This window comes from Coptis chinensis, chromosome 7 (assembly GCF_015680905.1).
Source record: "Coptis chinensis isolate HL-2020 chromosome 7, ASM1568090v1, whole genome shotgun sequence".
NCBI lineage: Eukaryota > Viridiplantae > Streptophyta > Magnoliopsida > Ranunculales > Ranunculaceae > Coptis > Coptis chinensis.
The window spans coordinates 4,057,331-4,084,605 of NC_141462.1; the positions used below are offsets into that span (position 1 = coordinate 4,057,331).

The 27,275-nt window shown below is 37.9% G+C and overlaps 6 protein-coding genes across 7 annotated transcripts; 1 reads left to right on the forward strand and 5 right to left on the reverse strand.

Annotated features, from left to right (window-relative positions):
• Window positions 1–161: 161 nt before the first annotated feature.
• On the reverse strand, window positions 162–1,018 carry LOC147485337 (uncharacterized). The gene has a single exon (XM_086570074.1). It carries the CDS (start codon window positions 871–873, stop codon window positions 367–369), a length of 507 nt encoding a protein of 168 aa, XP_086426200.1. The 5' UTR covers window positions 874–1,018; the 3' UTR covers window positions 162–366.
• Window positions 1,019–1,400: 382 nt separating this feature from the next.
• Window positions 1,401–2,096, reverse strand: LOC147485338 (uncharacterized). Its single transcript, XM_086570075.1, has 2 exons — window positions 1,805–2,096; window positions 1,401–1,501 (listed from the first exon to the last, which is right to left on the reverse strand). Exons 1-2 carry the CDS (start codon window positions 2,077–2,079, stop codon window positions 1,423–1,425), a joined length of 354 nt encoding a protein of 117 aa, XP_086426201.1. The 5' UTR covers window positions 2,080–2,096; the 3' UTR covers window positions 1,401–1,422.
• Window positions 2,097–9,384: 7,288 nt separating this feature from the next.
• LOC147485339 (protein XRI1-like) lies at window positions 9,385–15,092 on the forward strand. Its single transcript, XM_086575269.1, has 11 exons — window positions 9,385–9,438; window positions 9,543–9,594; window positions 11,005–11,056; window positions 12,761–12,816; window positions 12,905–13,021; window positions 13,101–13,206; window positions 13,580–13,643; window positions 13,741–13,843; window positions 13,932–13,972; window positions 14,074–14,157; window positions 14,280–15,092. Coding segments are annotated over exons 3-9 (489 nt in total). The 5' UTR covers window positions 9,385–9,438; window positions 9,543–9,594; window positions 11,005–11,015; the 3' UTR covers window positions 13,934–13,972; window positions 14,074–14,157; window positions 14,280–15,092.
• A 1,116-nt stretch (window positions 15,093–16,208) lies between these two features.
• LOC147485340 (Tetratricopeptide repeat (TPR)-like superfamily protein) lies at window positions 16,209–17,435 on the reverse strand. Its single transcript, XM_086573514.1, has one exon. It carries the CDS (start codon window positions 17,433–17,435, stop codon window positions 16,209–16,211), a length of 1,227 nt encoding a protein of 408 aa, XP_086429640.1.
• A 727-nt stretch (window positions 17,436–18,162) lies between these two features.
• On the reverse strand, window positions 18,163–22,488 carry EMB3126 (Ribosomal protein L1p/L10e family). The gene is made up of 7 exons (XM_086575266.1): window positions 22,107–22,488; window positions 21,478–21,657; window positions 21,283–21,337; window positions 20,105–20,232; window positions 19,182–19,265; window positions 18,653–18,778; window positions 18,163–18,541 (listed from the first exon to the last, which is right to left on the reverse strand). Exons 1-7 carry the CDS (start codon window positions 22,443–22,445, stop codon window positions 18,416–18,418), a joined length of 1,038 nt encoding a protein of 345 aa, XP_086431392.1. The 5' UTR covers window positions 22,446–22,488; the 3' UTR covers window positions 18,163–18,415.
• A 325-nt stretch (window positions 22,489–22,813) lies between these two features.
• Window positions 22,814–26,287, reverse strand: LOC147485342 (amino-terminal glutamine amidohydrolase). Of its 2 annotated transcripts, XM_086575268.1 has the most exons (7): window positions 26,094–26,287; window positions 25,909–26,014; window positions 25,227–25,304; window positions 24,983–25,110; window positions 23,779–23,903; window positions 23,524–23,587; window positions 22,814–23,426 (listed from the first exon to the last, which is right to left on the reverse strand). In XM_086575268.1, exons 1-6 carry the CDS (start codon window positions 26,177–26,179, stop codon window positions 23,568–23,570), a joined length of 543 nt encoding a protein of 180 aa, XP_086431394.1. In that variant the 5' UTR covers window positions 26,180–26,287; the 3' UTR covers window positions 22,814–23,426; window positions 23,524–23,567. The 2 variants fall into 2 exon arrangements, with proteins under 2 accessions (XP_086431394.1, XP_086431393.1); XM_086575267.1 differs by lacking the exon at window positions 23,524–23,587 and having other exon boundaries at window positions 26,094–26,279.
• Window positions 26,288–27,275: the final 988 nt, after the last annotated feature.

Genomic DNA, 27,275 nt, shown 5'->3' on the forward strand with positions numbered 1-27,275 from the left:
TGCTCCGCCACGCCAATCTAGAGCTAACGTGTAAAGTGTAAACTAGAGAAAAATGACACTTTAGAAGGCCTGAGAAATAAATAACTTCTAGGACTGGCACCTATGCGAATAGGAGGCTGGAGGCAGGCTTGATAGGAAACATACTTAAGCGGAAGTAACAGTTGTTTCAAGTCCTCAAGTCCTCATTGCTTCAATGCAGCATATAAGATGATACAGACACAACATTACTTGTCCAACTTCTGGATAAATGAGCATGACTGCAATTTACATCATCTTTCCAGAAGATCGCATAGAATAACAAAAAGAATAAGACAATACAATTACAGATAATTTTGCGTAAATTTTTTTAAGAAACAGGCCGAAGTTCTAACGTTGGTTGGGTTGGAGACGGTTCTTAAAATTGTCCCATGTTAAACCTCTTTCGATATACTCAATATTTGAGGGGTCGAATGGACCAATGATTCTGTCAATGGATGTTATAGTTGCTCTGGCTGGAAGAATACTTCTTGATGGATTCGGTGAAGTGCTATAGCTTAAGCAGGATGAGAAACCTTTAAATATCAGGACTTCTTCTTCTTGACCATTCACCATTGCTCTGACTAAAAGTGCCTCATTTGTTGCAGATTCACTATAAGATTCTAGCAAGGCAATGTCTGGATTATATCCATAATCATTTTCTTCATCTTCTTCGTATCTCAGTCTTCGTCTTGCACTACAACGGACACACCCCAGTTTCTGACCCTGTTTTATCAAATTTCTAATGCGTAAGGATGCTGTTTCACTGGCACAACAGGAAGAAGTTTTGTTAAAGAAGACTGGTGCAAATGGTTTTGAAGTTGAAAGCAGGCTGGAGAAACCTCCATGCTTTAACATTGGTGGAACTGTGGAAGTACCAGAAGCTTTACGAGAAGAATTGTGGTATTATTTTGGGATAAGGTATAATAGTTGCTTGGTTTAGGCCACATGTTGTCACTTTAAGAGTGGTCAGTATAGACTATAGTTTAAGAAAGGTGTAGAGCGGTACAAATGATCGCACCTCAACGTCATTTGACTTGGGGTTTGATATATAAGTCGTCGAGATGGTTCTAAGTACCAATAATAATCTCGATAACTTGTAGTCTGTAATCACTAATCACGCAGGTTACCAAAAAAAAAACTAATCACGCAATATCAAACTTTTTGGCTGTTAGTGAACTGAATAAGTGATTCTTCTTCTTGGCAATTTGATAAATAAAGAAATTCATCAAAAATGAGTTTAAAATAACTCGATCCACACGTTGAATTAGCGCACAACAAGATGCCTTTGATTATAAAGAACACAAACGAGATGTCTTTTGTAATAATAGTCAACAAGTACTTTCTAGTTTCATCGCTTCACGTACAAGTGTACAACTACATCTAATTAAATGAACTCCCAGAGGCTCAGAGCAATCTACAGAACCATAAAAAACAAGAGAGCAATCTACAGCAATGACAACATCTTATCAATAACCACTCCAACCTGCATCCATGATGAAGCATAACAACTGATATTAGCTAATAGTGTATCAAACCTTGGTTCTCATTCTTTTTTGGTGCTCATTCAATATATACATACACACCAAGATTTTTATAATACTGATAAAACTGAAATTTGGAAGGAGAACTGTTTCTATCAAAGTTCACATGTACGATCAATAATATGTACATCACATTGTAACATTGCTTAATATTTCAGGAAATGGTTGACAACGGGATAATGGAGAGTGACTATTATGAAGACTTAAATTATTTATTTCTGAAGATTAGTTAGGAGGAGACTCACAAGTCCTTGATACAGGTGCTTTTTGAGTCCAGTTCGTTTGTGGGGCTTCGGTCGAGCGAAAATGCTGATGGTTCTCTCAGCTGTGTCAACGAATCTTTGGCCAGGATAGGAATAGTTTCAGGAGATGTAGGACATGAGAGAGGTGAGAAAGGTGGAGAAGGATATGGCGATGAAGAGAAGATGTATAGCTGATGACCTGAACCTACACTAATTGGAAGAGGGGATGGAAGAGTTGGAGGAGAAGAACAAGGAGAGGCAAAACCCATCTTCATCATGAATAATAATGGGAACGTTTTTGACAACGTCATAAACTAGTAAATTCGTGGATGGCAAAAGTTCGATACGGAAATTATTCCCTAAGATTCGAAATATTTAACAATAATACTTTTAAATATTCGGTTCAATAAAATACTAACAACAAAAATAAAATATACATGTTTTAAACAGATATAATACGAATACATTCTTTTAAAATTCGGCTATATATTTTACATTTAAAACTTTGATATATAAATATATAACGTTTTTATTTTTATTTTTACAATTTTATTCATGAAAAAATAATACAAATGTCAAATTTTTGGTTCTACTTACTATTACTAACACAAACAAAATTAAAAACGTACAACCAACACATCCATTTTTGGTAAACAAGATTGCTTTTGGGTTTTGATCTTCAAGGCTACGGCTTCAAGAACTTAAAAATAGTGGAATATATTTTCTAGCTATGGCTTAAAGCCTTCAAGAACTAAACACACGCTTTTCTTATTCTTTAGTCTAAGCATTTAGGGGTTATTTAATCTCTATTTTTTTAGTGGGTTGAGTTTTTCCAAGTATTAAAGTACGAGAGTTTTCATTTTCAGTTTCCAACTTTTATAATAAAAGCCCTGTTTTTTTTAATTTCAATAATTCGGACATTATAATTTGGCAATAATAAGCCCAACCCAAGAAATTCGCGTATTAAACCGCATCTTTCAAATATTCGCCTTCTTGTTTGTTTTATACGAAATCCTTATAATACATGAATAATTCGCGAATTAAACGGCGAATTACTAGCTATGCCCAACGTATGAGCATAATCCTTGATGTTTCACTGAGGTAGGTGTAGAAACTACTACCCTCGATCTCATGTGTGCTGCTACCTTTTGATTCATGTAAGGTGAGTTTTGCCGTGAGTGTTTTTGATGTGTAAGTTCACCAAACAGTCAATCTCCCAATAGTCAGTTGCTGCTGTCCACCACACCTCACCTTTTTTTTTGCTAAGTGGGATTGTATTGTATTAAAAACAAAAGAAAAAAGAAAAAAACTACAGGGTACAGGGTATACAGAAGTAGAGAATTCAATCTCTTAACTTCCATGATGCAATCAAACTCAATCAAATCTATAGTAAGTTAGATCAGACACCTCCCATTTATAGAGCCATGGGGGTTTACCTTCACATAAAAAACTATTGTTACTAGTTAATCCAATCCCAAAATTTGCTACCAAATCCGCTGCGAAATTAACTTTACACTAGGTGATTGTGATTGTGCAATTAGAGAGTTTAGGCTTCAGGGCTCGCCACTTCTTCTCTGAGTTGCCAAGGGAATTTGTCCGTGTTAAAAGTTGCAACAACGGCCTTCAAATCAGATTCCACCCATCTATACTAAGTAGTGACCCTTGCTTATTGCCACTTTTATGCCTTCAAGAATAGCAACGATTCAGCAACATAGCTATTAGCTAGTAGTAACTCCCAAATTTATGCTATAGACAAAATCGAATGCACCATTTGAATTTCGCCCAACAGAGCCAACCGCAGCTAGTCCTGGATTTCCTTTGGCAGCTCCATTTGTATTAACTTTAATAGTTCCAACACATGAAAGGTTCCAGAAACAAGATTGAATCCTGGGAGCTTTCCTCATAATGGCATCAACACTCCAATTCCTTAAAACATCTCTGTCTTGTGGGTTACTGAAGCTTTTGTTAGAATAGTTGTATGAAAACAATAACTAGAGTAGAACAGAAGGAACAGTAGACAAACAGTGAACAACCAAGACGCGGATTAGGCTGTCCTTAAGGAAAGATTTTGCTCCTTCCAATGGTGCAGAAAATCAACAGTGGCGTCTTCCTCACAGGATACAATGGTTTAGCAGGCTGACTTGCACTCGAACAGGCTACTCTTTAGAACGGCAGTATAACTCTATCTGGCGACTAACCGTAAGAAGAGAAGAAAAGGGCATCAACAGTAGCTTGGGTTTAGAAGTGTGAGATGTGTTTCTCTCTTGAAAATACCTCTTATGGATGCAAACTCCTTGTTTATATAGAGGTAAGTTCGTGTGATTCCAAAACAAATAAAGACTCCTATTTGGAATAGACACTCGGTTTCCAAATCAAAGAATGACTCCTACTGGAAATAGTAATTTGAAATACCAATCAAGAGATTCCAACAGCTTTTAGATAGAGCACCTATAATCAAAATCTGTTTTGTGACAAAACTTTACTGAAAGTCAAGCTTCTTGCCGCCCCCTCATAAAACATGATATTCCAATGCTTCCAAATACCCACAGTTCCACCAAGAACAACTGCTAACCAAATATCTCTGATTCTAATTTTGGGACTGCAAGTTGTACCTCCATTGATGGCTTTTGTGAAATTGGCAAAGCATGTGGTCCCCCTCTAAAATTTTTAGCTATCCATTTCCAAAGATCTTGTGCAAAGGAGCATCTCCATAGTAAGTGATCCAGGTCCTCAATATCATTTGTATAGACAGCATATCGAGAAGCTATTTGGACCCCTTTCCTCTTAACTGATTCTTGAGTGGCTGCACACTTATGAATTAGTTTCCAAGCTATAGGTGATAATTATGGATGAATGAATCTCCTCCACACTACTCAACTCCACCCATGATGACATGTTGAGGTACTGATTTCAACAAAGGTTGATTTAACAGTGAAAGTCCCTTTCAAGTCAGGTGTCCATACTCTTTCATCATCAGCTACACTGTTAGGTTTTGCAAGAGCATGAAGATTCACACCATGCTCATCCAAGAGAAACTACAGCTCATCAGGTATTTGCCATTCATCCCCATGAATAATGAGGTCAAGATTAGTTGTACAACCTTTCAGATGTGCACTACTGAAGTTTAGGATTTGCTGCAGAGATTGACCCTCTACCCAACAATCCCTCCATAGGTCAATCTTTTTACCATTACCTATAATCCAATGAGTTTTAGGAAGGACCTCAACTAGAGCCAATTTAATACCAGCCCATATAGAACTTGGTTTGTAGTAGTATTTGATCATCTCTCCCTCCATATTAAAGAACTTTTTCCTCATAAACTCTAGGAAGTCACCCTCATCATTCAGTATACTCCAAGCCAACTTCATGAGCATAGCTAGGTTAGTGTTTCCAAGCTTCTTGATTCCGAGACCCCTTTATATAAGGGAGTACAAACTTTATCCCAACTCACAGTGATTGCTCTCTTCTCATTAAGGTCCCCCGACCATAAGAAGTTTCTAATGATCCTTTCCGCTTCTCGAATTGCACTGATAGGCCATTTGTACACAGTCATGTTATGTATGGGGATACTACACAAAAGGGTAGACACTTTCCTTTCCCTGCAGTAATTTTCCTCTTTATTTATTTTGTCCAAAAGAGGTGCAACTGCTTGTCTAGTAACCCTCCCTTTGATCAGAGGCACTCCTAGATATTTCTCTGGTAAGCAACCAACCTTAATGCCTAACTCTGCTGCAATAGTTTATTGTCTACAAGATGGCGTGCATCCTGTGAGGGAGTGATATTCTCATTCAGGAATATCAAGCACGTGTCCAACATAGCGGAAATATCATACCGACATCTGACTTCGTTCCCCGAAATGCCTTCAAAGCGACCTACATCATTAGCTCACACACCCGAGTTACGAGATCGCTCCAGAACAGATCAACTCGCACATCCTCACACAGAGCATTCTATCTCGTGACACAGCCTATCTTCTAGAAGCAATCATTGCCAAAGCCATACTTACACATTCCATTACCGCAAATTACGAACCACTGTAACCACTCCCCACTCCTTCTCAATCTCAACCATACATTTGTATTTGTCAGTACACGTGTTGAATAGATCTCCACGTTCACCAGCTATAAATACCCCCTATATGAATTACGCTAGAGCTGATTCTACTCCCGAAGTGAGAGATAGATACGTTGGCAGTTCGCTCAACAACGAACTCAGTCTTTCCCATTTTCAAACCTTTTCTTCCCCTAGTTACATTTGTTAGGTAGAACTAAATCATACATTTACATTGGCACCGTTTGTGGTCTCGATTTCTTGAGAAACCACTTTACAAAAACAAAAATACTTAAGCCCACGAAGCATGGCAAGCCTCGAAGCTCAAATCCAAAGCTTAGCAGGCCAACTAGGTACCATGAACGAGCGCATCACCCTGCTGAGGCAGGAAAATGTTGCTTTGAAAGCACAAGTGGATGCACAAACTCCACCTGGTGCTTTAGTAGATGACGGTATCAACGAAGTCAATCAGCAAATTAACGAGTTGTCACAAAGAATATACTAGAGCGTAATCAAGAAGGATGCCACCCAGATCATTCAGAAGATGCTAAAGACGTACCGCGTATCCCCTTTCACTGCTGAGGCACTTAGTAAACTTTCTCCTCCAGATTTCGTCCAACCAAACTTCGCAATGTAAGATGGCAGCACGTGTCTAGGTCAACACGTAGCTCGCTACATTCAAAGCCTCGCACTCTATAGTGCCCAGGAGTTTGATCATCTCCATTGTCGTCTGTTTCCTGCCAGCCTGCAAGATGGCGCTCTCGATTGGTTCTTTTCACTTGAGCCAGAGTCTATAAAGAACTTCGAGAATCTTACCGACCTATTCGCTAGCTAGTACGTCCACAACAAGCGTAAGAAGGCAGATCTAGATTCACTTTTTCAACTCTCACTCGGCGAAAATGAAACCATCCGCGCCTTCTTAGGTCGGTTTAAAACCGAACTACTTGGAATGGAAAGCAGTCTCAAAGAGTCCAACATTGGCATTCTCCAATGCCTGCCGAGTGCGCAACACAGTGCTCTCGAGATCGCTCATGAAGGATCGTCTAGAAACTTTGTCTGAGTTGTACGCTCGAGTAGACAAGTACATCAAGTTGCAAGAAGGCCTGAAACGTCATGGCTTAACAGAAGAACAAGAAGTGGTAGCGATCTTTGATGACTCCCTACCTTCAAAAAAGCGACCCAGACCGCAAGGACAGAAGACTGGAAACAGACCAAGTAACAGCCACGAGTTCGCTATGCTCACCCAATCTCCCAGTTACATACTGGACAAGATCAAGAAAGCTGCATATTACCGACCTGACATGCGACAGCCAGAAGATCGACCTGACAAGCCTTACTGTGCCTTCCACCGAGCAAAATGTCATGAGACCGATGAGTGATGGGGGATTAAGCACTACCTCCAAGACCTCATCGAGTCAGGACATATCAAGCATTATACAAATATCGCTGATGGCGACCTGCGCCATAAGCTCATGGCTCGCAGAGAGCGTAGTAGATCTCCACCTCGCCATAGTGTCCAAGCTCGCTCCCGTAGCAGAGGACGCCCTAGCAACCGTTCCCGTCATTAATGCCGTCAGCACTCGTCAGGCAGAGATAACGACAGAATGATACCCATGATCACGTTCCAAGATGATTCTATTACATCCTCTAGAGAAAAAAGGAGGCGCGTAGGCGCTCTCCAAGAAGTCTACTAGTTCTCTTCACAGGCCACACCTGCCCCACGCAATTCAGGCCACAGTTCAGGTGATATAACTTTCACAAAGGCCGACCTCAACAAGGTTTGCCTCCCTCATAATGATGCCCTAGTTGTCCATATCAAAATCAGTGACTGGACAGTCAAACGTGTCATGATTGACCCTGGAAGTTCGTGTGACATCTTGTTCTATCATACCATCAAAGATATGAACCAGCCCAAATCGGTCTTCATAGATCCAATAGCCCTTCTCTATGGGTTCAATGGCTCCCGAGCCGATCCAATTGGTGACATCATACTCCTAGTCTCCGTTGGATCCAGGGAGGATAAAGTCAACTTCAACACGCATTTCAGCATTCTAGACATCCACTCGTCCTACAATGCCATCCTAGGACGGCGTTGGATCCACTAAATGCAAGCTATACCATCCATACTACATCAGGTACTCCGTTTTTCTGGCCCTAGAGGTATGATGGAGCTTCGCAGCAATCAGCTCGAGGCTTATCTATCACTGCAACCAGATCCTCTCAGCAAGCAAGTTTGTTGGCCCTTCTATCAGCACTAAGAGCAAGCCCACCAGCTACACGATGACCAAAGATTTAATCACTGAGGTCAAATCCAAAGCACCAAAGCAGAACGCTGGGGGCTTTATAAAAAAAGTCAATCCGCCAGTCAGGACCCCATAAGTCGCCCAAGCTCGTCAGTCCACCAGTCAGGACCCCAGAGGTCGCCCCAGGTCCTGTTAATCCACTAGTCAAGATCCCAGAGGTCGCACCAGGCCCTGTTGTCATGACCACAGAGGTCGCATCAACCCCTGTTGTCGTAACCACAGAGGTCGCTCCAACTCCCATGGCCAAGATTTCCACTCCTCAGATCGACAAAGTAGCACCCGCGACTAGCTCCACGGAGGTCGCTTCAGACTCTAAAGCACCAATTCAAACTGAAGAAAAGGAGCGAGTGAACCTAGGGACTGAAGATGATCCCCAGTTTGTCTATGTAGGGGCTAATCTTGACCCCACACTCAAAGCACAACTTGTAAACTTTTTGTCATTGAATAAATACGTTTTCGCTTGGTCGTACATCGATGTGCCTGGTATCGATCCTAGTGTTGCATGTCATAGATTAAACGTCAACCCTAATGCTAAACCAATTCGACAGCGACCTAGGAAGCTATCCCTGAGATTTCAAAAAGAAATCAATGATGAGATCGACAAACTCAAACAAGTCGGCTTCATCCGGAAGGTCGACTATCCATAGTGGATCACTAGCATAGTAGCAGTCCCAAAAAGGAATGGCACAGTTCGCATCTGCGTCGACTTCACCAATGTCAACTAGGAAACACCTAAAGATAGTTTCCCCTTACCTAGAATTGACCGACTTGTGGACTAGACTTGTAGACATGAGCTCTTGTCATTTATGGATGCATACAGTGGGGTACAAGTACAACCAGATCCCACTCGCTAAAGAAGATCAAGAGAAAACTTCATTCATCACAGAACAGGGAATCTACTGTTATAACGTCCTCCCGTTCGGCCTCAAGAACGCAGGAGCAGCCTACCAACGGCTCATCACTGACATGTTACAAGACATGTTGGGGGACACCATAGAAGTCTATATCGATGACATAGTGGTTAAGAGTAAGAGAGCGGTTGACCACCTCACTCACCTTGAGCAGGCGTTTTCCATATTACACACAATTCAGATTGGTCAAACTCTATGAATTTTAACTTTGATTATAAGGCTCACGTTGTATAACACATGATTTAGAGATCCTTTATACCAGGCTCCTCGGTGATGTGGCCCTCTATTTTGATTGAGGGCCCGCATTGGTGACGACGAAAAAAAATCGCTGGTTTTGGTTTTGAGAGTGATTTTCACTCGAGACCAATTTCTTGTAAAATTATCCCACTTCGAAAATAGAAAATAGCTCTCTGTCTCTCTGTCTCTTTGTCTCACATTTTCTCACTGTTTTTTTTTTTTCGTCTCTGTCTTTCTCAGATTTTAATATTCCTTCTCACTTTAATCCCTCTCCAGCTCTCGCCTCCGTCAGGTAAGTTTTGGTTTTAATTAATTTAGTTAGTTTTCATTTCATTGTCACTGTTATTGGAATGTATTATTTGTTTTCATTTTGGTTTTGATTTTAAAATTTTAATTCGTAAATTTATATGGTGATGAGATCTTGTTTTTAGTAAAAGAAGATACATTATCACTACTAACTTGTACTTGAATGCTAGTTTACTTCTGTAAGTAGTTCTATATCTTAGAACAAGTTATTTGTGTATGCATCATGTATTATTAATGTGAACAACAGTAATTCGAACTGAATAAGATTTTAGTTTGAGTTAATAGAGACATTTCTACTTATGGTTATAAGTGCACATATGATGATGACATGATGGTATAGGAGAAGGTATATGGGGAGGTATATGCCTAGGCGTAGGGCTCCCCCGGCTCTTATTAGAGGTCCTCGTAGGAATTGGGATCAAGTGCAGAGAACTGTATTGGGTAGGATGTATACAACCACTGACAAATTCTGCCACGAGCATTGGGTAGGATGTATACAAAAATAGAATTTTTCGAAAGCACAATGACATTTTTATGTTTGGATAACAATAGTTGTTATAGTTCATTGCGCTTTCACTTTATTTTATGGTTGTTTGAGAAGACATCCTATGGATATTATTAAAGTTGAGTTGTATTGTCTTTAATTTGTATTTTATTATTTGTTTTTGTTATACTTCATTGAGTTTGAAAACAAAAAAAAATATCTCCAAAAAGTTGAAATATCATTTGCCACCGGAGAAAAACCATGTAAACAAACACTGGCAAAATTGACAAATCTCATATTTTCCCACTATAAATTTTTGTAAACAAACACTGGCAAATTGATATTTTCCCACTAGAGATTTGCCTGGCAAATCTATAGTGTGAAAACACTGACAAATCTTGTATTTTTCCACTAGAGGTTTGCCGGTTAACAAACACACCCTTAGTGAATTTGGATTCCACGAGGCATCTTATATTTGATCTACGTGTTTCTTTACTAGGTTAACGTGTATTTCAAAGCAAAAGTAGTGGTCAATGATGCGTCATTTTTCTCTTTTTTAACGAGGATATATATATACCGTCTGAATCTTAAAAAGTCCCTATAACCAAGTGAGGTGGATATATAGATAGTAGTAATCCCATAAAGAAATAAATTTTGGGCATCCCCTCACTCCATTCTCCGATGTTTGCCTACTAGTAGTAATAAATGTGTCCCTATATTTCCGATTTAAAACGATTTAATAAAAATAATTAGAGCATAAAAAAGAAAAAGAAGAGAGGGCGAGGTCGGCGTGCAGCAGCATTTGCACATTATTATTCAACCCAATCCAATCCAAACTGCAACATTTCATTCTTTATTATTTATGCTTAATTAACAACGGTTGAAACTTCAGATCCTCTTTCGACATTTCAGTTGTTGCAGCTATGGACTACAGTACTACTACTACTACTAACGATTATGATAAGTCAGTACCATTTTATTATTATTATTATTACTATTAACTTCTGATTCTGATTGTTGGGTTTTTGCTATTTATAGAAAATAATGTGGTCACTAGTTATTTCACAAAATGAGTTATTCCTGTTTCAGATTGACATTTAATCATACTTGTTTACTGCTGCATTTCATTTGTTGTGAAGCCTACCTACTACAGAATCTATAACTAATTACAAGTAACACTGATAGATCTATTCATCTGCTCTGCCCCCTTTTCGTTCAACTCCATTTGTCTTTCACAAACTCTATGGCTTTGCTAAATATTATTGGATTGTAAAAAAGCAAATCAACTTTGTGTGTAATGTCAGCATAAACTGAATCGTTTGCACAATCTAGCCACCCCTATACTTCAACTAGAGTAAGAATAACACTCTATGGACTTTGTAATTGGCGTGATGAGTAGTCTCATTTCGTCCCTTTGGCATAGGGGTGATAATTTGGCCCTCAGGCCCTCAACCCGGCCCTCAAAATCGTCAAAAGTTGGCCCCCTCACAGATTTGAGGGATGGGGCTATCATACCTCATATACAGTTCAGATAACTTCATTACTTGGCCCCTCAGTATTTTTTTTCTAAGATATATATATATATTTTTATATTATATATGTAAGGTACCACAATTATCCCTATTTGAACTAAATATTTTCACTACAAATGATGTTTAATAATAGTAGTTTACCACATATCATATGGAATTTTGTAATTTGAAGTAAAAGAGTTCAAATATAAAAGGAAAAGTGAATTATGATTATTTTGTGTAAACCCAAAATAGAGATGATAATTTATGTATTATACTATATATTTGTGTAAACCCTAAAAGAAAACCATATTTTCTTGTTATTTTACATTATATTTATGTATTATACTATAATTATCTAAATTGCATAAAAAAATTATTAAATTAGTTTTCAATAGGAGATAAATTATAACATAATATAATATATGCACTTTTGTAATTGATTTAATGATATGTATATAAGTCATACATAAAGTAAATCCAACCTAACAACATAAAGTATTAAAAATGTAGATATTTTAAGAATATCATCTCTTCCACCATCTCTATCTATTTTTTTTAAAGATATAAGAATTAGTTTTGTATCTTTATATACATATCATTAAATCAATTACAAAAAAAAAAAAAAAAAAAAAAAAAAAAAATACAAAAAAATAGTAAACTAGTGAAGTATAATTAGGCCAGGGCCGACCCGCCCCTCATTTGGAGGGCCGAGGGGGATTTAAGGCTTGAGTTTTCAAATGCTTGACCCTTTGTAATATCAAATAGATGATCATGAGGGCTTTTATGGTTTGAGGGCCGGGCTAGCCCGGCCCGGCCCTTTTATCACCCCTAAACTTTGGCATATGTGACTATGTGAGTTCAGATATTTTCATTTATATATTACCTTCTTATTAATCGTATGTACGCCTTCTGCCTAAGTATTATATGACATATTGTATGACCTTAAGACTTGCGTGAATTGATTTTACATGGCTGACTCATGTAAAGAAGATTCTGTTCACTTGGTTTATTCTAACAAAAAGGAAAGCAGCTTAAAAATTCCACCAATGCCAAATGCCAATAGGGCATTTTTTTTATAAAGTATCTTTCTTCAAATCTTGTCTTCTTATTCAATTCTTGTGATTGATCTTTTTATCTTTGTTTTTCGTTATCAGTGAACTGTGGGAATGGAGGGGCGAAGACTATTATCTTCAAAAGGATTGCAATCTCAGTAAGTCCTTGATGTGGTGTATCGTGTTGTATGTACACAATGGTTGTTCTGAGGTTTCTTACATTCCCACTCTTGTTGCCTGACACAGATACTTCTCATTCCCTATGGGACAGTAACCAGAATGAACACCTTCCATACATGTTTGTTGACACAACCCCTATCAAAGCTTGTGGGGATTTGGCTTACAGTGTCTCCAATAGTAGGAGTGTGTCTTAGTCTCTGTCCTAGTAAATGATTTCTTACTTTTGCCCGACGAATTAATGATTTGCAAATGTGGAATCCAGAAAACTCAAACAAAGAATATTCATCTCAAGTAAAGCGGAGGCGAATGCTACAGTTCAGCCCTCTATCTACTGATTCTCTACTTTGCGATGAAAACACCCAATTAAGGTTTGTATATTCCACCATTATTATGAGGACAGTTTTCTTGCCGTGTATTGATTGTCATGTATATGAGTATGTATTTATAAAATGCTTATAATGCAGTTTGTGCGACATATGCAGTTCTCTTATATGCGCCTATAATGGTTGTGGATACTTGGCATATTCATGTGTACAAATTTTCAAATTTTTTAGGGTTCATTTGAACGTCATTCTGGGAGGTGGGTGGGTGGGTGGGTGGGGTTGAATTGCCATTACTCGATATATCAGTCGGTACTTTGTAATGATTGCTTGTTGTTAGTAGCCCCCAAAAGAGTACCATTCTCTGTGATGGAACATCTTCACTTACTATATTCATATGTATCCGGTTTTACTTATGCAGGACAAAGAGGACTACATGGAAGAGGTTTCACCTGAAAATACACAGTGGGATTCGGGATGTTATGGTTTGTTTTTTCTCCTAAATCTTCTCCATTATAGTGCAAGAAATGCAGGGATGTAAACCCTTGCTAAGCTTTGTCCTAATTATTTGGTCTATGTTAGGAGATAGATCTGCTTTTAGTAATGGTGGGTTGGATCAGTCCTCTGAGGAATGGCTTTCCAATTGCTTTAGTGATGGTGGGATGCAACTCAGCTCGGATGATATGTATGCTTCTTTTCATTTGACTTTCATATTAGACCTTGGAATGTTATGTTTTAATCCGTATTAATTATCGTAATACATGGACCTGCAGGAATGTTTCTGGATATTCTGATGATCAAATTGATATTTCAGGTGTGTGAAGAATCTTATTTTCTGAACATTCTTCTTCTTGTTCCTTTACTCTTGATATTTGTATCACGATCAGACCTGTAACATCAAATAATGGTTTGTAGAATTCTGCAACATCTCTGAAATGGAGAGTGATTTGGTGAAGATTTGTCCAACTCCAACTCCATCTCCTAAAATAGTTTACAAAGGTTGTTGACATCTCTCTCTCTCTCGCTCACTCTCTCTAGTACTATTTATATATAGATGTTATGTTTGGAAATCAGCACAACCATGGATAACAATAGAACTATTTTTTATTCAAACAATTTAGGTAGGAAATCTCACATCCTGACTCCTACAAATTTGGCTTCGTCTGTCGCCTATCCTTTTGCTCTCATCAAACCCTGCGGAGTCCATGGAGATATGACTTTGAAGGAGATAAACCAGCATATTCTGAGTCCAGCTCAATCAATATCAAAGAACGATAGAGATGACAACCCTTCGGTTTCTTACCCAACTTCAGCTTTTTCTGGGAAACCTGTGGTTGTTAAAATTAAAATCCGCACTGAAGGAGGGAAAGGGAGCATTACAATCATGAGAACGAGAGGCTAAAGGCTGAGCTTCAAGTTTTTCTTTTGTATCTTGGGTTTGGTTGGGTCTGCTGGATTTACTGAAGGGCTGTATAGAAAGAGTAGTCCTTTTTGCTGTAGGGTGTTTTCTTGGAATTCATTCTTCCAAGTGCATTGGTGGATGTTTTGTACACAGTAACAATGATCAAAGATCAGAATGAGGATCTTGCTGTATTGAAGATCCTGTAACCAGGCTTTCAGTTCACTGTAAGTTGCTTCTACTAGGTGGGACCTAAATGTGCAAAGTATTTTGGTATCTCCTGGCTCTTGAGATGTTTGGTTGTGTGTTTTGGTTCTTTTGAAAGTTGCTCAGTGGTAATTTTTAATGCATAACCACTGTTTTGATTCTTTTGAAAGATTGGGAAATGTCACGAGGGGCTAAACAATTGTGTTCTACTATTCCTCTGGTGTTGCAGTAGTGCAGTACTATTCCTCTGATACACAACATTTGCTATCAAATGGAAGATGTGTCTGTAATAAAACGTTTATTTTTTCATCATTTTTACTTGATCTCATGGCTGGCTTGTCAGTATCCATTTCCTTGTAAGAACCATAGATAAAGTTTGGGCTAACTTAAACATTTCTTCCCCATCTGTTGCTAATGATTTATTCTTTAAAAAGGGCAGTTTTCGCCAATTCATATCTCATCCAAAGTCCCAAAACGTCATATCAAAATATTTTCATTGTTGTCAAAAGCAAAAAAAGAAAAGAAGAGAAAAGCAGTAGCCCTGGGCGCCAGTTCCGCAGTTTTCATGAGGGTCAGGCCGCTTATACTCAGGTGTGATGGCGTGTCATGTTAGCTGGGCTTGGCTTGGTCGGCCTGACCCATTTGGTATCAGCCTTAACACGGAAATCTAAAGAAATTGACTACTCAAATAGTTCCTCGGAGCAGTTCTTACTTCTTACTAATGGCTTGTAGTTCGCTTTTGAGACACTACGAGAAGAAACTGGCATACACATTAGACAGAGAGAAGTGTTGCAACTTAAGAGAGGTAAAAATTCTCAGTGTACCCACGTGTGCATATAGAGAAAGCTGCTAATTGTATTGGTTAGGCCAAGTGCTCTTTATCCCCCTAGAAATGGAGGCCAAAGTAGAGGTTTTCATCTCTAATCTGTAATTTACTTTATATATAGAGAGTATTATTGAGATACAAAGTATATTGCGCCATTTCAAGTGGAGTGGTATGACTTACTTTTCTATTCCGCGCCAGTTCAAGTGGAGTGGTATGACTTATTTTATTATTTTTTTCTTTATTTGTATTCTGAGCCAGATGAAGTGGAGTGGTTTGTTGAGGTTTTCATTAACCATTGGACCCATTTTCCTTATCTATATCTGTAAAACACTGTTAAATTGAGGAATAAGGATAAAGAGTCCAAAACCATTGGACTCAGCCTTAGAGAAAATTGGTAGTCCGCAACTCTTTATTACATACTATTATGTCCGAGAGCAGCAGCAGCAGCAGAAGAAGAATTGTGAAGCTGTTGTGTCCGTCTGTGTTGAAGCAGTGTGTACAAGAAGGAGTGGTGTCAGAAGATGAGAAGGCGGATATGGGGTTCATCTCTCGTTTCTTCGGCCTGGACCCTGCTCTACTGTCAAGCTCAACAACAGAAGAGTTTTGTTATTGACATATCTACAAGAATTTGGCTATTAGATGCTTATATGTGGCTTCATCAGGTTTTAGTCCCATCTTCAACATATCATCATGAATCTCCATGGCTTTTCTCATTTCCCTTTCACGACAAAGCCCAAGTATCATGATCGAAAAACTTATACTGCTCACAACATTTCGTCTTCTCATATAATCAAAAACCTGTAATGCTCCACCTTTCTTCCTTTGTTTGAGTAACCCAATGAGAAGTACATTATAAGTTGTAACATCCAATGTTCCTCCTATTTTCTGAATCTTATCATTCAATACAACTGCAAGGTCAATTTCCCCAATACTACAGTAGTGTTCAACCAAAGAGCTACAAGAAAACAAATCTAGCGAAATTCCCTTGTCTAGAATAACATTCAAAAGATCCTCTACTTCTTTCCATCTACCCCGTTTACAGTTCTCCGCTACAAGTTTTGAAAGCTCCAAACCATGAGGAATGAATCCCCTTGCTATAACGTCTTTCAGCAACTCATCCACTACTTCTGACGGCTCTTCCTGACATATAGCATCTGCAAATGCCCTGTAACTATTATGACTCACAGTAACACCCTTCTCCCTGATCATTTTATAAACTTGCATTGCTTTCTTTACTCTTCCTTCCTTGCACAGAATCCCCATCATACACCCATATGAGCCATCCTGTAATTCACTCTTCTCATCAAGAGCATTCTCAAATAGCATTTCTGCAGCATAAACCCTCCCAAAGTCACAAAGCTTCTGTATAATCGAATTGTAATCAGACAATGGAATGGCAGGTATCAACTTTCTCTCAACCATATCTCTCATTACCATCTCAACTACTCCTACATTATTTCCAACTCTACAAGCCCCATCAAGGACCGCGCTATAAATACGAAAACCAGGAGTGAAATTCTTAATATGCATCTCATTCAAACAATCTATAGCATCCGTAAACCGTCCCATTTTACAATAACAATCAATAAGTAAATCATACATACCAGCAGTAGTAGAAACAACACCTGATTTCAACAACTTCACAGCATTCTCAACCTTCCCTTGCTTACATAAAACACGAGCAACTAAACACCAAGTAAACGAATCCATTTCCACCCCATGTCGAAAAACCGAGGCGCAAAAACACCAAGCATATCTAATCTCATTCTTTTGCTGTAAAGCATCAAGCAATGCATTGCAACTATATGTTAAAGGTTGATGAACACCAACAATTCTCCTAAACATTTCTAGCCCATTAAAAAGCAGCCCATGATTAGAATAACACTCTAGAACTAAACTACAAACTAATAACTCACACTCTCTATCACCTTTACACGTCTCCATCATCGAATCTATCATGACTTGCACGTGCACAGACTGTAAAAAAGTAGATTCTGATAAAACCTGTTTAGCAGGTTGTACTAGTTCAGAAGAAGCTAAAATCTGGACAAGTTTACAGTGGGATTTAAAATCTGGTTTGTACCCAAGATTGGTTTTAGCCCAGTTGAAGAAAGTTAAAGAGAGGTGTGGATCCTTTTCGAGTTTGTGTAGAACTTGAGTAAAGATATAAGGGGTTAGTTTTTTGGAAGAAAGATTGAGTTTTTGGAGTAATGGAATCCAGTTTTGTCTTTGTAGTAAAAGACTAGATATTTTAGATATGATTTCGGTTTGTTGGATTTGTTTACGCCATTTCAAAGACATGTCTGCTCGAACAAAGGCTTCAAAGTTTAAAGCTGTGGACTTTGTGGAGTTTGAAAAGAGAGTCAAACGCTGTTACTTCTGATGGAAACCTAAATAGGGATGTGGCCTGCCAAACTTTCCGGGTACCTTTTGATTTATAACTTTGATTTACAGGTTTGTTTTAGGTAGTTAGATGCATGAACATGATTGTGAAATGTGACCACCAGGCCGTTTAAGTTGCACACTTGCACAGGGGGTGAAGTGGAGACGGGGTTGCTAGCCTGAAGACATATTTTTAGCAAATAACAATTCAGGAAAATTACTTTATCCGAATACTGCTTATACATAATAATATAATATACAGGATTACATGGAGCTATGGAGAAGGTATGACTTGTGGAGATCAGCTGAACAAAATTGGAGTAGATCATAAACATAGCTTCCAGGTCTCTCTTTTACAATTTTTTCCTGGAACATTGACAAACCCTGCCAGTGGCATCCATGGAGACAATAGATTCTGATTTCGGAAAGCATTATTAAAGTTTTCACAGCTTGAAGTCCAGCATCTCTCTTATGTTCAACCGAATTGAAGGTCCCATTGACGAGCATACGTGTGCACTTTTCCAGTAAACTCCTTTTGCACCCGAAGGTTTGTTTGTATCTACTGATTTCTGTTGGATTAATAAGAATCACAAAACAGTTAACAGATAAACAAAATAGAAACTCATTTCACTCCTGCAATTCATGAGTGTGGAAAGAAAAAAAGAAAATTTTCAACATACTACTGCAGCCATCAAGTTTATGATAAGATCTTCATCTGAAAAGTCTGCCTTTCCGAATGGTAGATGAACTATTCCGGTCTTATCTGCTCTATATTCAACCTTCCCTTTCTTGAATTCTGCTATTGCCTGAAATAAATTTGGTATTAATCCATTCATATCCAGATCATATTACTTGCAATTGGAATATTGTATTGTATTGCACATGCATATGTTTTGTATTTCCACGTACACCAGAGATGAAACATTATAAGAAATCTTGAGAAGGAAAACTTGGGTTTTTTGCTGCCTCAGCAGCTATGTTACCTTAAACCTTAAAAATTACATGTTATGCCATTTTCCAATAAAATGAAGTATTTCACAAGGTGGAAGAGGTCTTTTGAGAATCCAGGTATCATATCTTAGCAGCGTGTGCAGTGAAAAAGATGCCCATTTTTCTATAAGAGTTCTAGAATGTTTTTGCCAGCATATATCTACAATACGGGATTATAATACCCAACTTATCAAACTAAAGGTTGTGTTTTCATCATACCTGAGGTATATCAGTTGTAACAGTACCAGCTTTAGGATTTGGCATGAGCCCTCGTGGTCCCAAAATCTTTCCTAGACTGGCAACCTAATATAAGAGACAAGTAATCAGAAAGCACAAAAGCAAGTACCAGATTCAGAAGAATATGCACAAGAATGAGGTATCAAATTAAGGATGAGAGGGAAAAAGGAATTTCTATGGCTAATATTACTTGATTCACATTTCAACTTGTTTTTACAACTCCGGAGTATATATGATACACCTACTTAGGTGTGTCACTTATTAGCAGTTAAAAATCCTGAGACAACAAATCCACAAGCATAAGTTATGGACTACATAGAATCAAGTATCAGGCAATTTCACACTTGTCTGAATGTCCCAATGACACTATTACCAATTGCATCCCACCTTAAAGTAAACCACTTGGTGAGAATCCCAAAGTTATCCTTGGTTTTTTCATCACTATGCTGCCATTAAGTTAAAATGACCAGTTCAACTGTTCAAGCATCATGATAACTCAATTATGAAAAGCATTACAGCGAAACCGGTTATTACGGAACTAATTAAAAAGCCAGTCTGGTGATTGTAAAAGAAAAAATTTAACCATACAAAACCAGTTGATTTATATTAATAGGACGTCTGAAAATTACAAACCCCTTGAGAGGAAAATAAAACATGCAAAGGATAGACAGGTTTTCTATCATGGCCAACAATAATACAATAAATTCTCATCAGGAGGGTTGGTGGGCGTCTTCACTCTTTACCTCAAGTAGAACTATGCTAACAAGGAAGTAATGGGGATGAATTTGGATGGCTAAATAGGATCTTCATAACCAACAGCAAACATAAATTCTTTACATTTGAAGACCATAATCATATAAAAGCAGGACAGAAAAATTCAGAACAGGAAGTGTTTGGAATAATACCTTGGGCATCATATCTGGAGAAGCAATTAACTTATCAAAGTCCATTACCCCTCCTTTTATCTGCGCTATCAAGTCATCTCCTCCAACCAAGTCAGCTCCGGCACTTTTTGCTTCATCAACTTTCTCACCTGAAGAATTGCAAACCTATGAAGTGATGAGCACAAGGAGAAATGAATAACTCTTTGAGCTTACGCAAACTATAAAAAGAGAACAAAATGCTGTAGTTTCCTTCAACAAGTGTGGGAACAAACTCGGAACAAATGACTGAAACCTATAAGTTACAACATTTACTAACACTTCCAGAGATCATGAATATTTGTGTTGTATGCAGAACACATGAAGTTAAACTTACGAGTTCACAAATGCCATATGTTAGTGACTTGCTTCTAGTATGAAAATAGTTCAATCATCTATTGGTGTTAAGCCTGTTGCTTCTTTCGAGAAAACAGCCAATGTGCAGTGTGCCCTGGCAAACCTTACAGTAACATTACAAAGTTTAAATAAGCAAGTCCACCTCATGGAACTCACTAATATTGACCAAGATCCTCTGACCGACAGACCAAAGATAATGGCACCATTAGCGTAAGGTGAATCACCCGTTTATGTATAGGCATAAAAGCGATACTGCCTTAAAGTCAATGGTGCAAGCATACAGAACCAAAGTTCAACCATGAAACCATGCTTTTAAAGTTGAAAATGTTCGCCCAATTTTCAAGTAGGTCTTTTCGTTCGTCTACCAGGATGCAACTCAGTGGCAGCCTGGAGGAATGCCGACAGACCTTGTAGTTGCATGCAGGATCTCACTCTATGGACTATGAAATATACCTTTCAGTTGTGTTGGTGCTTATCCATATGATAACTCTATGGATTTTTCATGGCTAAACAGGTACAGAGTCCCGGGTAAGTGTAGCTAGAACTATAGGTGGTCATGCGAGACTGAACCAACCCAAGGAATACCCTTTCTTTTTATCAGAACCCTATTTTATCATTTATTAATAATATGAACTTCATAGGCTCCCAACAAATTAGAAATGTAATCAATATATATTTATCTCATGATGCTCACAGCCCAACTTCAAAGTTCATCTAGATTAATATAATCAGAAGTTATTAAGTAATTATGACTCCGAAAAGAAAAGGACAAAAAAGAAGCCCAAGAACTAAGTAGGATGACCCACCCTGGGTAAGAACTGCCACTTTCACGGTCTGACCAGTTCCTTTAGGTAAATTCACCTACAAGAAAACGGTCAAGTCAGAAGAAGAAAATACCATATGGTAACTCAGACAGTCATTGCCTACATTACTAGATTTCCAACACAATTGAGGATCTACATAGTCCTATCAAAAAACAAAAAAGGGGATCTACAACTCACAGTTGCCCTCAGCTGTTGGTCGTTATATTTGGGGTCAATGTTGAGCCGGAAATGGGCTTCAGCAGTCTCTACAAACTTTGTCTTTGCCATCTCCTTGAGTAGAGATAATGCAGTGGGCACATCATACTCTTTTTTGTTTTCCCTCAACTTCTGAATCTCCAAGAACCTCTTCGACCTCGTCTGAAACCACAGGGTTACACAGCACAAAGTTTTTAATAAATTAAAAACGGATAATTCAAATAAGATATGAACATTGTGCATGTGACCTAATACTAACATTGTCACCAATAATGAAAATCACTTTTTTATTGGATTCCAATACATATATATACCTAGCGCATTTTCATCTATGTCAGATAAACATATTAAGATGGACACATTTATCAGTCCCAATCTTTCGAAATTTTCTAAAAACTTCCTCAATGTCCAAAGTGTCGAAATAACATAATCTCATAGGCATTTGACAATGCAACAAAAGAACTTATGCAAGACAACTACATCGAAAAGACTAACAAAATCAAACATAAAAATAGCCAAAACATCAGTATTCAAAGACAACAAGATGCATAATTTAATCAAAACTAAATGAATTACAACGGGAATATTAAGTAAAATGCAGGAAAATTTACCCTGTCACTCTTCAATAAAAGAGCAGCCTTTCCTTTCTTAGGCTTAGAAGGAGCAGTTGGTTGAACAGAAGCAGCTAGTTCCAGTTCCTCAAGTTCTTCTTCATCTTCAACTTGTGCTTGGGTAGAAACAGCTGAAGTGACAAATAGAAGTTGATTATTTCTATTAAAAAAACAAGGCCAACTTGTTCTTGGCCTACTTTGGTTTATAGACAAAGTCTTGAATGATGAAAAGAAAAAGGGTTTGACTTTATAGCAAAATGAAGCTTCTTCGGGTGGAAGTACAGTGATTGGTGTTCTGTGTGTTAGAATCAGAGCTGAAGAAGATGAGGCACAGGCCATTTTTTTTTCCAAAACAAGTTTTCTGCTGACTGATTTTATAGCTCTATCCACTTTACTTTAGATAAGAATCGTTTCCATGCAAAATTTCAAACTGAAATTTCGGTAGTATTTCAAACATTAGATCCGCTGCAATACTGGTATTTATGATATTTCGTGAACATGTCGACTGAAATGTCGAGAGTTATGTGGTTTTGGTATATTAAATGGGATAATGCAGCTTCATTGCAACTCATAGCTAGAATGGCGATGAATTTATAGTTTAAACGAAGTTACATGCAGCACAATCTTTGACTTATATAATGAATTGACATTTTGAGCTGCTGATGATATGGAAAGCAAAAAAAGAAGAAGAAGATGATGAGCAGTAGTAATCAGAAGAGCGACATGTACTAAACTACTTTCTGTTTTTAAGAAATTACACGTCTGTGAGATGATTCTGAAAATATACACCAAATCCAGAGTAAAGATAACACACTGATATAAATAACCCGTTAGAAAGAAGTAGCTATAGTGCAGGTTCCCTCTCCACCTTGTAGGAATATGCACATAGTTGCATGTTGCTGTCTGGGTTATCCCTGACGTTTGATCTGTTAACTGGAAGTAGTATGAACGTCTGGCTGTTATGGTATGGTTTACATCGTATCATGATGCCAAGTCTTTACACTCAAACGGTGGACTGAGCATCTCCTCAAAGACCAATTTATACAATTGGTGGGTGGTCAGCTGAACAGAAATATATCATTTTGAGTATTCTCCACTCAGCTTCAAATTAAGACTTCCCAAATGTGAGAATGCAAGCGCGATACTATGAGGTAAGAAACGATCATCGAGAAAGTAGCGAAAACAAGTCCTCAAACTGCCCTTCACCAACAACTGCACCAAAGTTTTCAGATAGAAGTCTCTGGATTAACTCATCTTTGACATTTGTTGCATCTGCAGCACCGATTTTCATGTACTTGTCCAGGTTGTGCAACGTCCCATCTATGTAAGCAACAGATTACTATCAAACTGACAATTCATATTGTGAAAACTTTAAACAATGTTTCAGTTAATAAAACTGAAAGAAGGAACAACCTACTTAATCCATATATGTCATTTTGTAGGACCACTCGCTCTTTAGACTTATTCAGCCTTCTCTTTTCCTACTTAATCCTAAACTGGCTTTTGACTAGTTTTGCCAATTGCTACCCACCCAATGTGCCATAACACTTGAGACACTCTTATTTGAGATGTGCATAATAGTTTGGCGCATAAAATTTTCATAGTGAATCAATGAATCTCGAAAAATCTACTCATGTGCTTTGTATTAGGAACACAGCTAAGTGAAGCATACCTTCAGCAGCTATGGGTTCATACACAGGAGGTTGAGATATCCAGTTTCCAGCAGAGTCCTTCATGTGTCTTCTATCAGAAGCAAAGAAACGAAGAAAAATTGGGGCATGCACTACCCTGAAAAACCTGTATAGAAACACACTTTCTAAATTGGAAAATATGAAACCTTCACTTTCTCACAACATACATCAGACCAACATAACTCTGAAGAGATAGAAGGTTGCACATAAAACCACATATTATGTATTCAACTATGAAGCTATCACTATGGCACAAGGACATGTTATTGTAGCATACATCAAAGAACCATACAAGACTTTCAAATAAAAATAAGAAGAAAAAAACCATAAAATCAAAACAAAGACTTCAAACTCAAACTGATGAATCATCAATACAATGTCTTAAAAAGTAGTGAAGATCAAAAACGAAAATGTCATTTTTGAAGAACATAGTGCCAAGATCATTATCAATATTTACCATTATATGGCAAGTTTTACCCCTCGAAGAATAAGTAAATAACAACGGTAAGCACATAAGAATTTTTCTGAGGTAGTCATTTTGGTACAGACCTAGTGTCTGGAGAATGTTGTGCACCATACATAGTACTTAAGAACAAACTTGTTTTTATTAAGAAGACATATAACAGCTCTACAAAGTATACAATGAGGGTAGGGAGGACCAACCCTAGAAAACAAAGATATAAAATAAAAAACATTTCCAGCATGCAAACACTATACAGGAAAAGTCTGCTTCTGCTTTGACAAAAAGAACAGTTTTATTTAATTTACTTATTTATTTATTTTAATTCTTGTTCTTTCCTGCCATTTCCCCTGAATTCAAACAACCCCTTGTTGTAATTCACGAATGCACACAAAACACATCAATTTGTGTCGTCAAATATCCAATCCTTATTGGTATAGGATCTATCCTCCTTGAGAAGTATGAATAAACCATCTGTCCATTGTCCATACTTAAAGACCACACCCAAAAAACATATTTGCAGAGCAACAATACTACTCTTAGGAAGTGATACATGCATAACTTAAAATAGCAGAACTGTAGGAATTACATCCAAATTCTATTTTTTCCTTTTTGGGTCGACAAAAGAAATAAAGAATATATTTTATTAATGATGTGTAGAGTGACAGAGCAAGTCCCAGCCGAAAACCTAGACCAAATATACAAAAGCACAATCTAGGAATTACCTCTGATATTCAGGGTAGACCTGAAATGATGGCTGAATAGCTTCTGATACATACTGAACTAGGGGAGAAGGAAAGGGAAGACTAGAATCCAAATCCCACACTTGGAAAGCTTGGCCTTCACCAAGTCTCTGTAGTTTTAGCACAATTGTGAGCTATCGTCAGCTTGTAATGGTATAAAACCAACGGAACCAAGTAAAAACTAAAGTGTTGAGATCTGCACAGTTCAAAATGATATAGTACTCACCTGAACACATATCACATGGTAATCCCATATAATTAGTCCATCAGCTCGTATGCTGGCCTTTTGGTTCCATAGAGGGACCTATTATTTGAATTACAAGGTGTGAAATTAATACCATCTCGAAAAAAAGTGAAGAGACCAAAGACCACATTCTATTCCAACCTCAAATTTAAAAGTAAAGCAAGACTTGGCGAGTGCTTATTGATTTACTGAAGCTCTATTTTTACTTACATCTAATCTGTGATGTACACCCAATGCATCAAACAATGATTGGAATTACTTTGATATTTAAGTTAGGTATAGGCGTTATATTCTAATTGATTAAACCAGCTAAAAACTGCGCTAAATTCTGCAGAGACTACAAGGCACAATGTCACTAAAACTTCAAGCAATGTACAAAGTCATACGCTGTCCAAGCGCATTACCAACATGTCATTGTGTGAGACGGTGCAAGTACGCCATGTATCACAAGAGGAAGCGATTTCTTTCTCTTTTCAAGTATTAAAGGCTTATCTTTTCAATTATAAGAAAATGTAATAGGCTACTTTTTTCATTTCCAACTTCAAAAGTATTGAGGCATTGATATATATATATATATATATATATATATATATATATATATATATATATATATATATATATATATATAAAAAAAACAGGGAATACAGATCATGAGATCATATACCTGTTTGTGATCATTGGAGATAAAAGCAACAAAGAGGTCAGACCCATCGTTTTTTGATACACCAATTTCACTTAGCTTCTTGCAAAGCAAGTATACATTCTCCTCACTGTATAACAAACCAAACACAGCATTAAAAAATACAACAAACGCACATGCAAAAAGAAAGAAAAAGAAAGAAGGATTACCAGTAAGAAGGGGTGTGATCGAAGTCTGAGATGTTCAAAGGAGATGAAGTGGTGACTGGTGGAAACTCAAGCTTTGAAGTAGCCATGTTTGCTTCTTGGCATTCTAATGGAGTTATATTAGAAGAAAATGGTCAAGGAAGAGAATATAAATGGCTGTTGTTGGCACGCGGGGTTAACTTGAAGAGGCGTAGAATGTTCTCAAACCAAATTGGACTCAGCCTAACCAGGCGACATTGTGGGCCGGGTCCAGCCCAATTCCATTTGACTACAGTCACGCGATTTGCATCACCTAGTTTACTAGTATACTGCGTGGCAGTGGGGAGTGAGCGGAGCTGCGGTGGAGAGAGAGTTGGGTGATGCGGGGGGAGAGAGAGAGATGGGTGAAGGAGAAAGGTATTTGGGCGGAAAAAAAAAATAAAATAAGAGAGAAGATGAGGACAGACAGACAGAAAGAAACCAACCAAGTTGGTTTTTGTCTCGCATTGCCCCCCTTCTCCCAAAAATCGTTCGCTCCGCTCACTCGACTATTCGCCCAATTGTGCAAAATCATCAAATCCAACCGCAAATAAATAAATAAAATAATAAAAGATGAGCTATATATATGGGTCTTTTAGGTATTGGTCCTAGCTGATAATAGGAAATTAGACATTAAGGACTAAATAATGTGTATTTAGGGATTGACTCTAGTTCTGTCTGTGAACCAGTTTGGTCGTGAGCAATCTGTTTATATTTGTGAAATGCCTATGATACCCTTCCATGTGCGCTGCACGTGAGCATTTAGAATCAGTATTAGGTCACACATGTCATGCGTGTAGTGCTTTAATCTCGTGTCGTCTATCTCGCACATATCTCGAGGAATCTAACACAAATAAACCACAAAATTTATGGAACTAATTAGGGTTTTACTTTGGTCACCTCTGACACTTCACACTCATATGAACCTTACCTCCCACAATCTCTCAGCCATTTTCTTATATATGAATTGAAGGTTTTACGAAATAAAGTGAATGCTACCTCTTGGAAGCGAAATACGACGAAAACAAATCTCTGCATGTAAGTACTCGATCTAATTGTTTGCATTCTTCTTCTGTATGTTTGTGCGTGTTGAAAACTTGTTTTTAAAGGCTTTCACCACTTCAAATTTTGAGTCCAATTTTTAATTGATGTGGTAGGATCGAACCC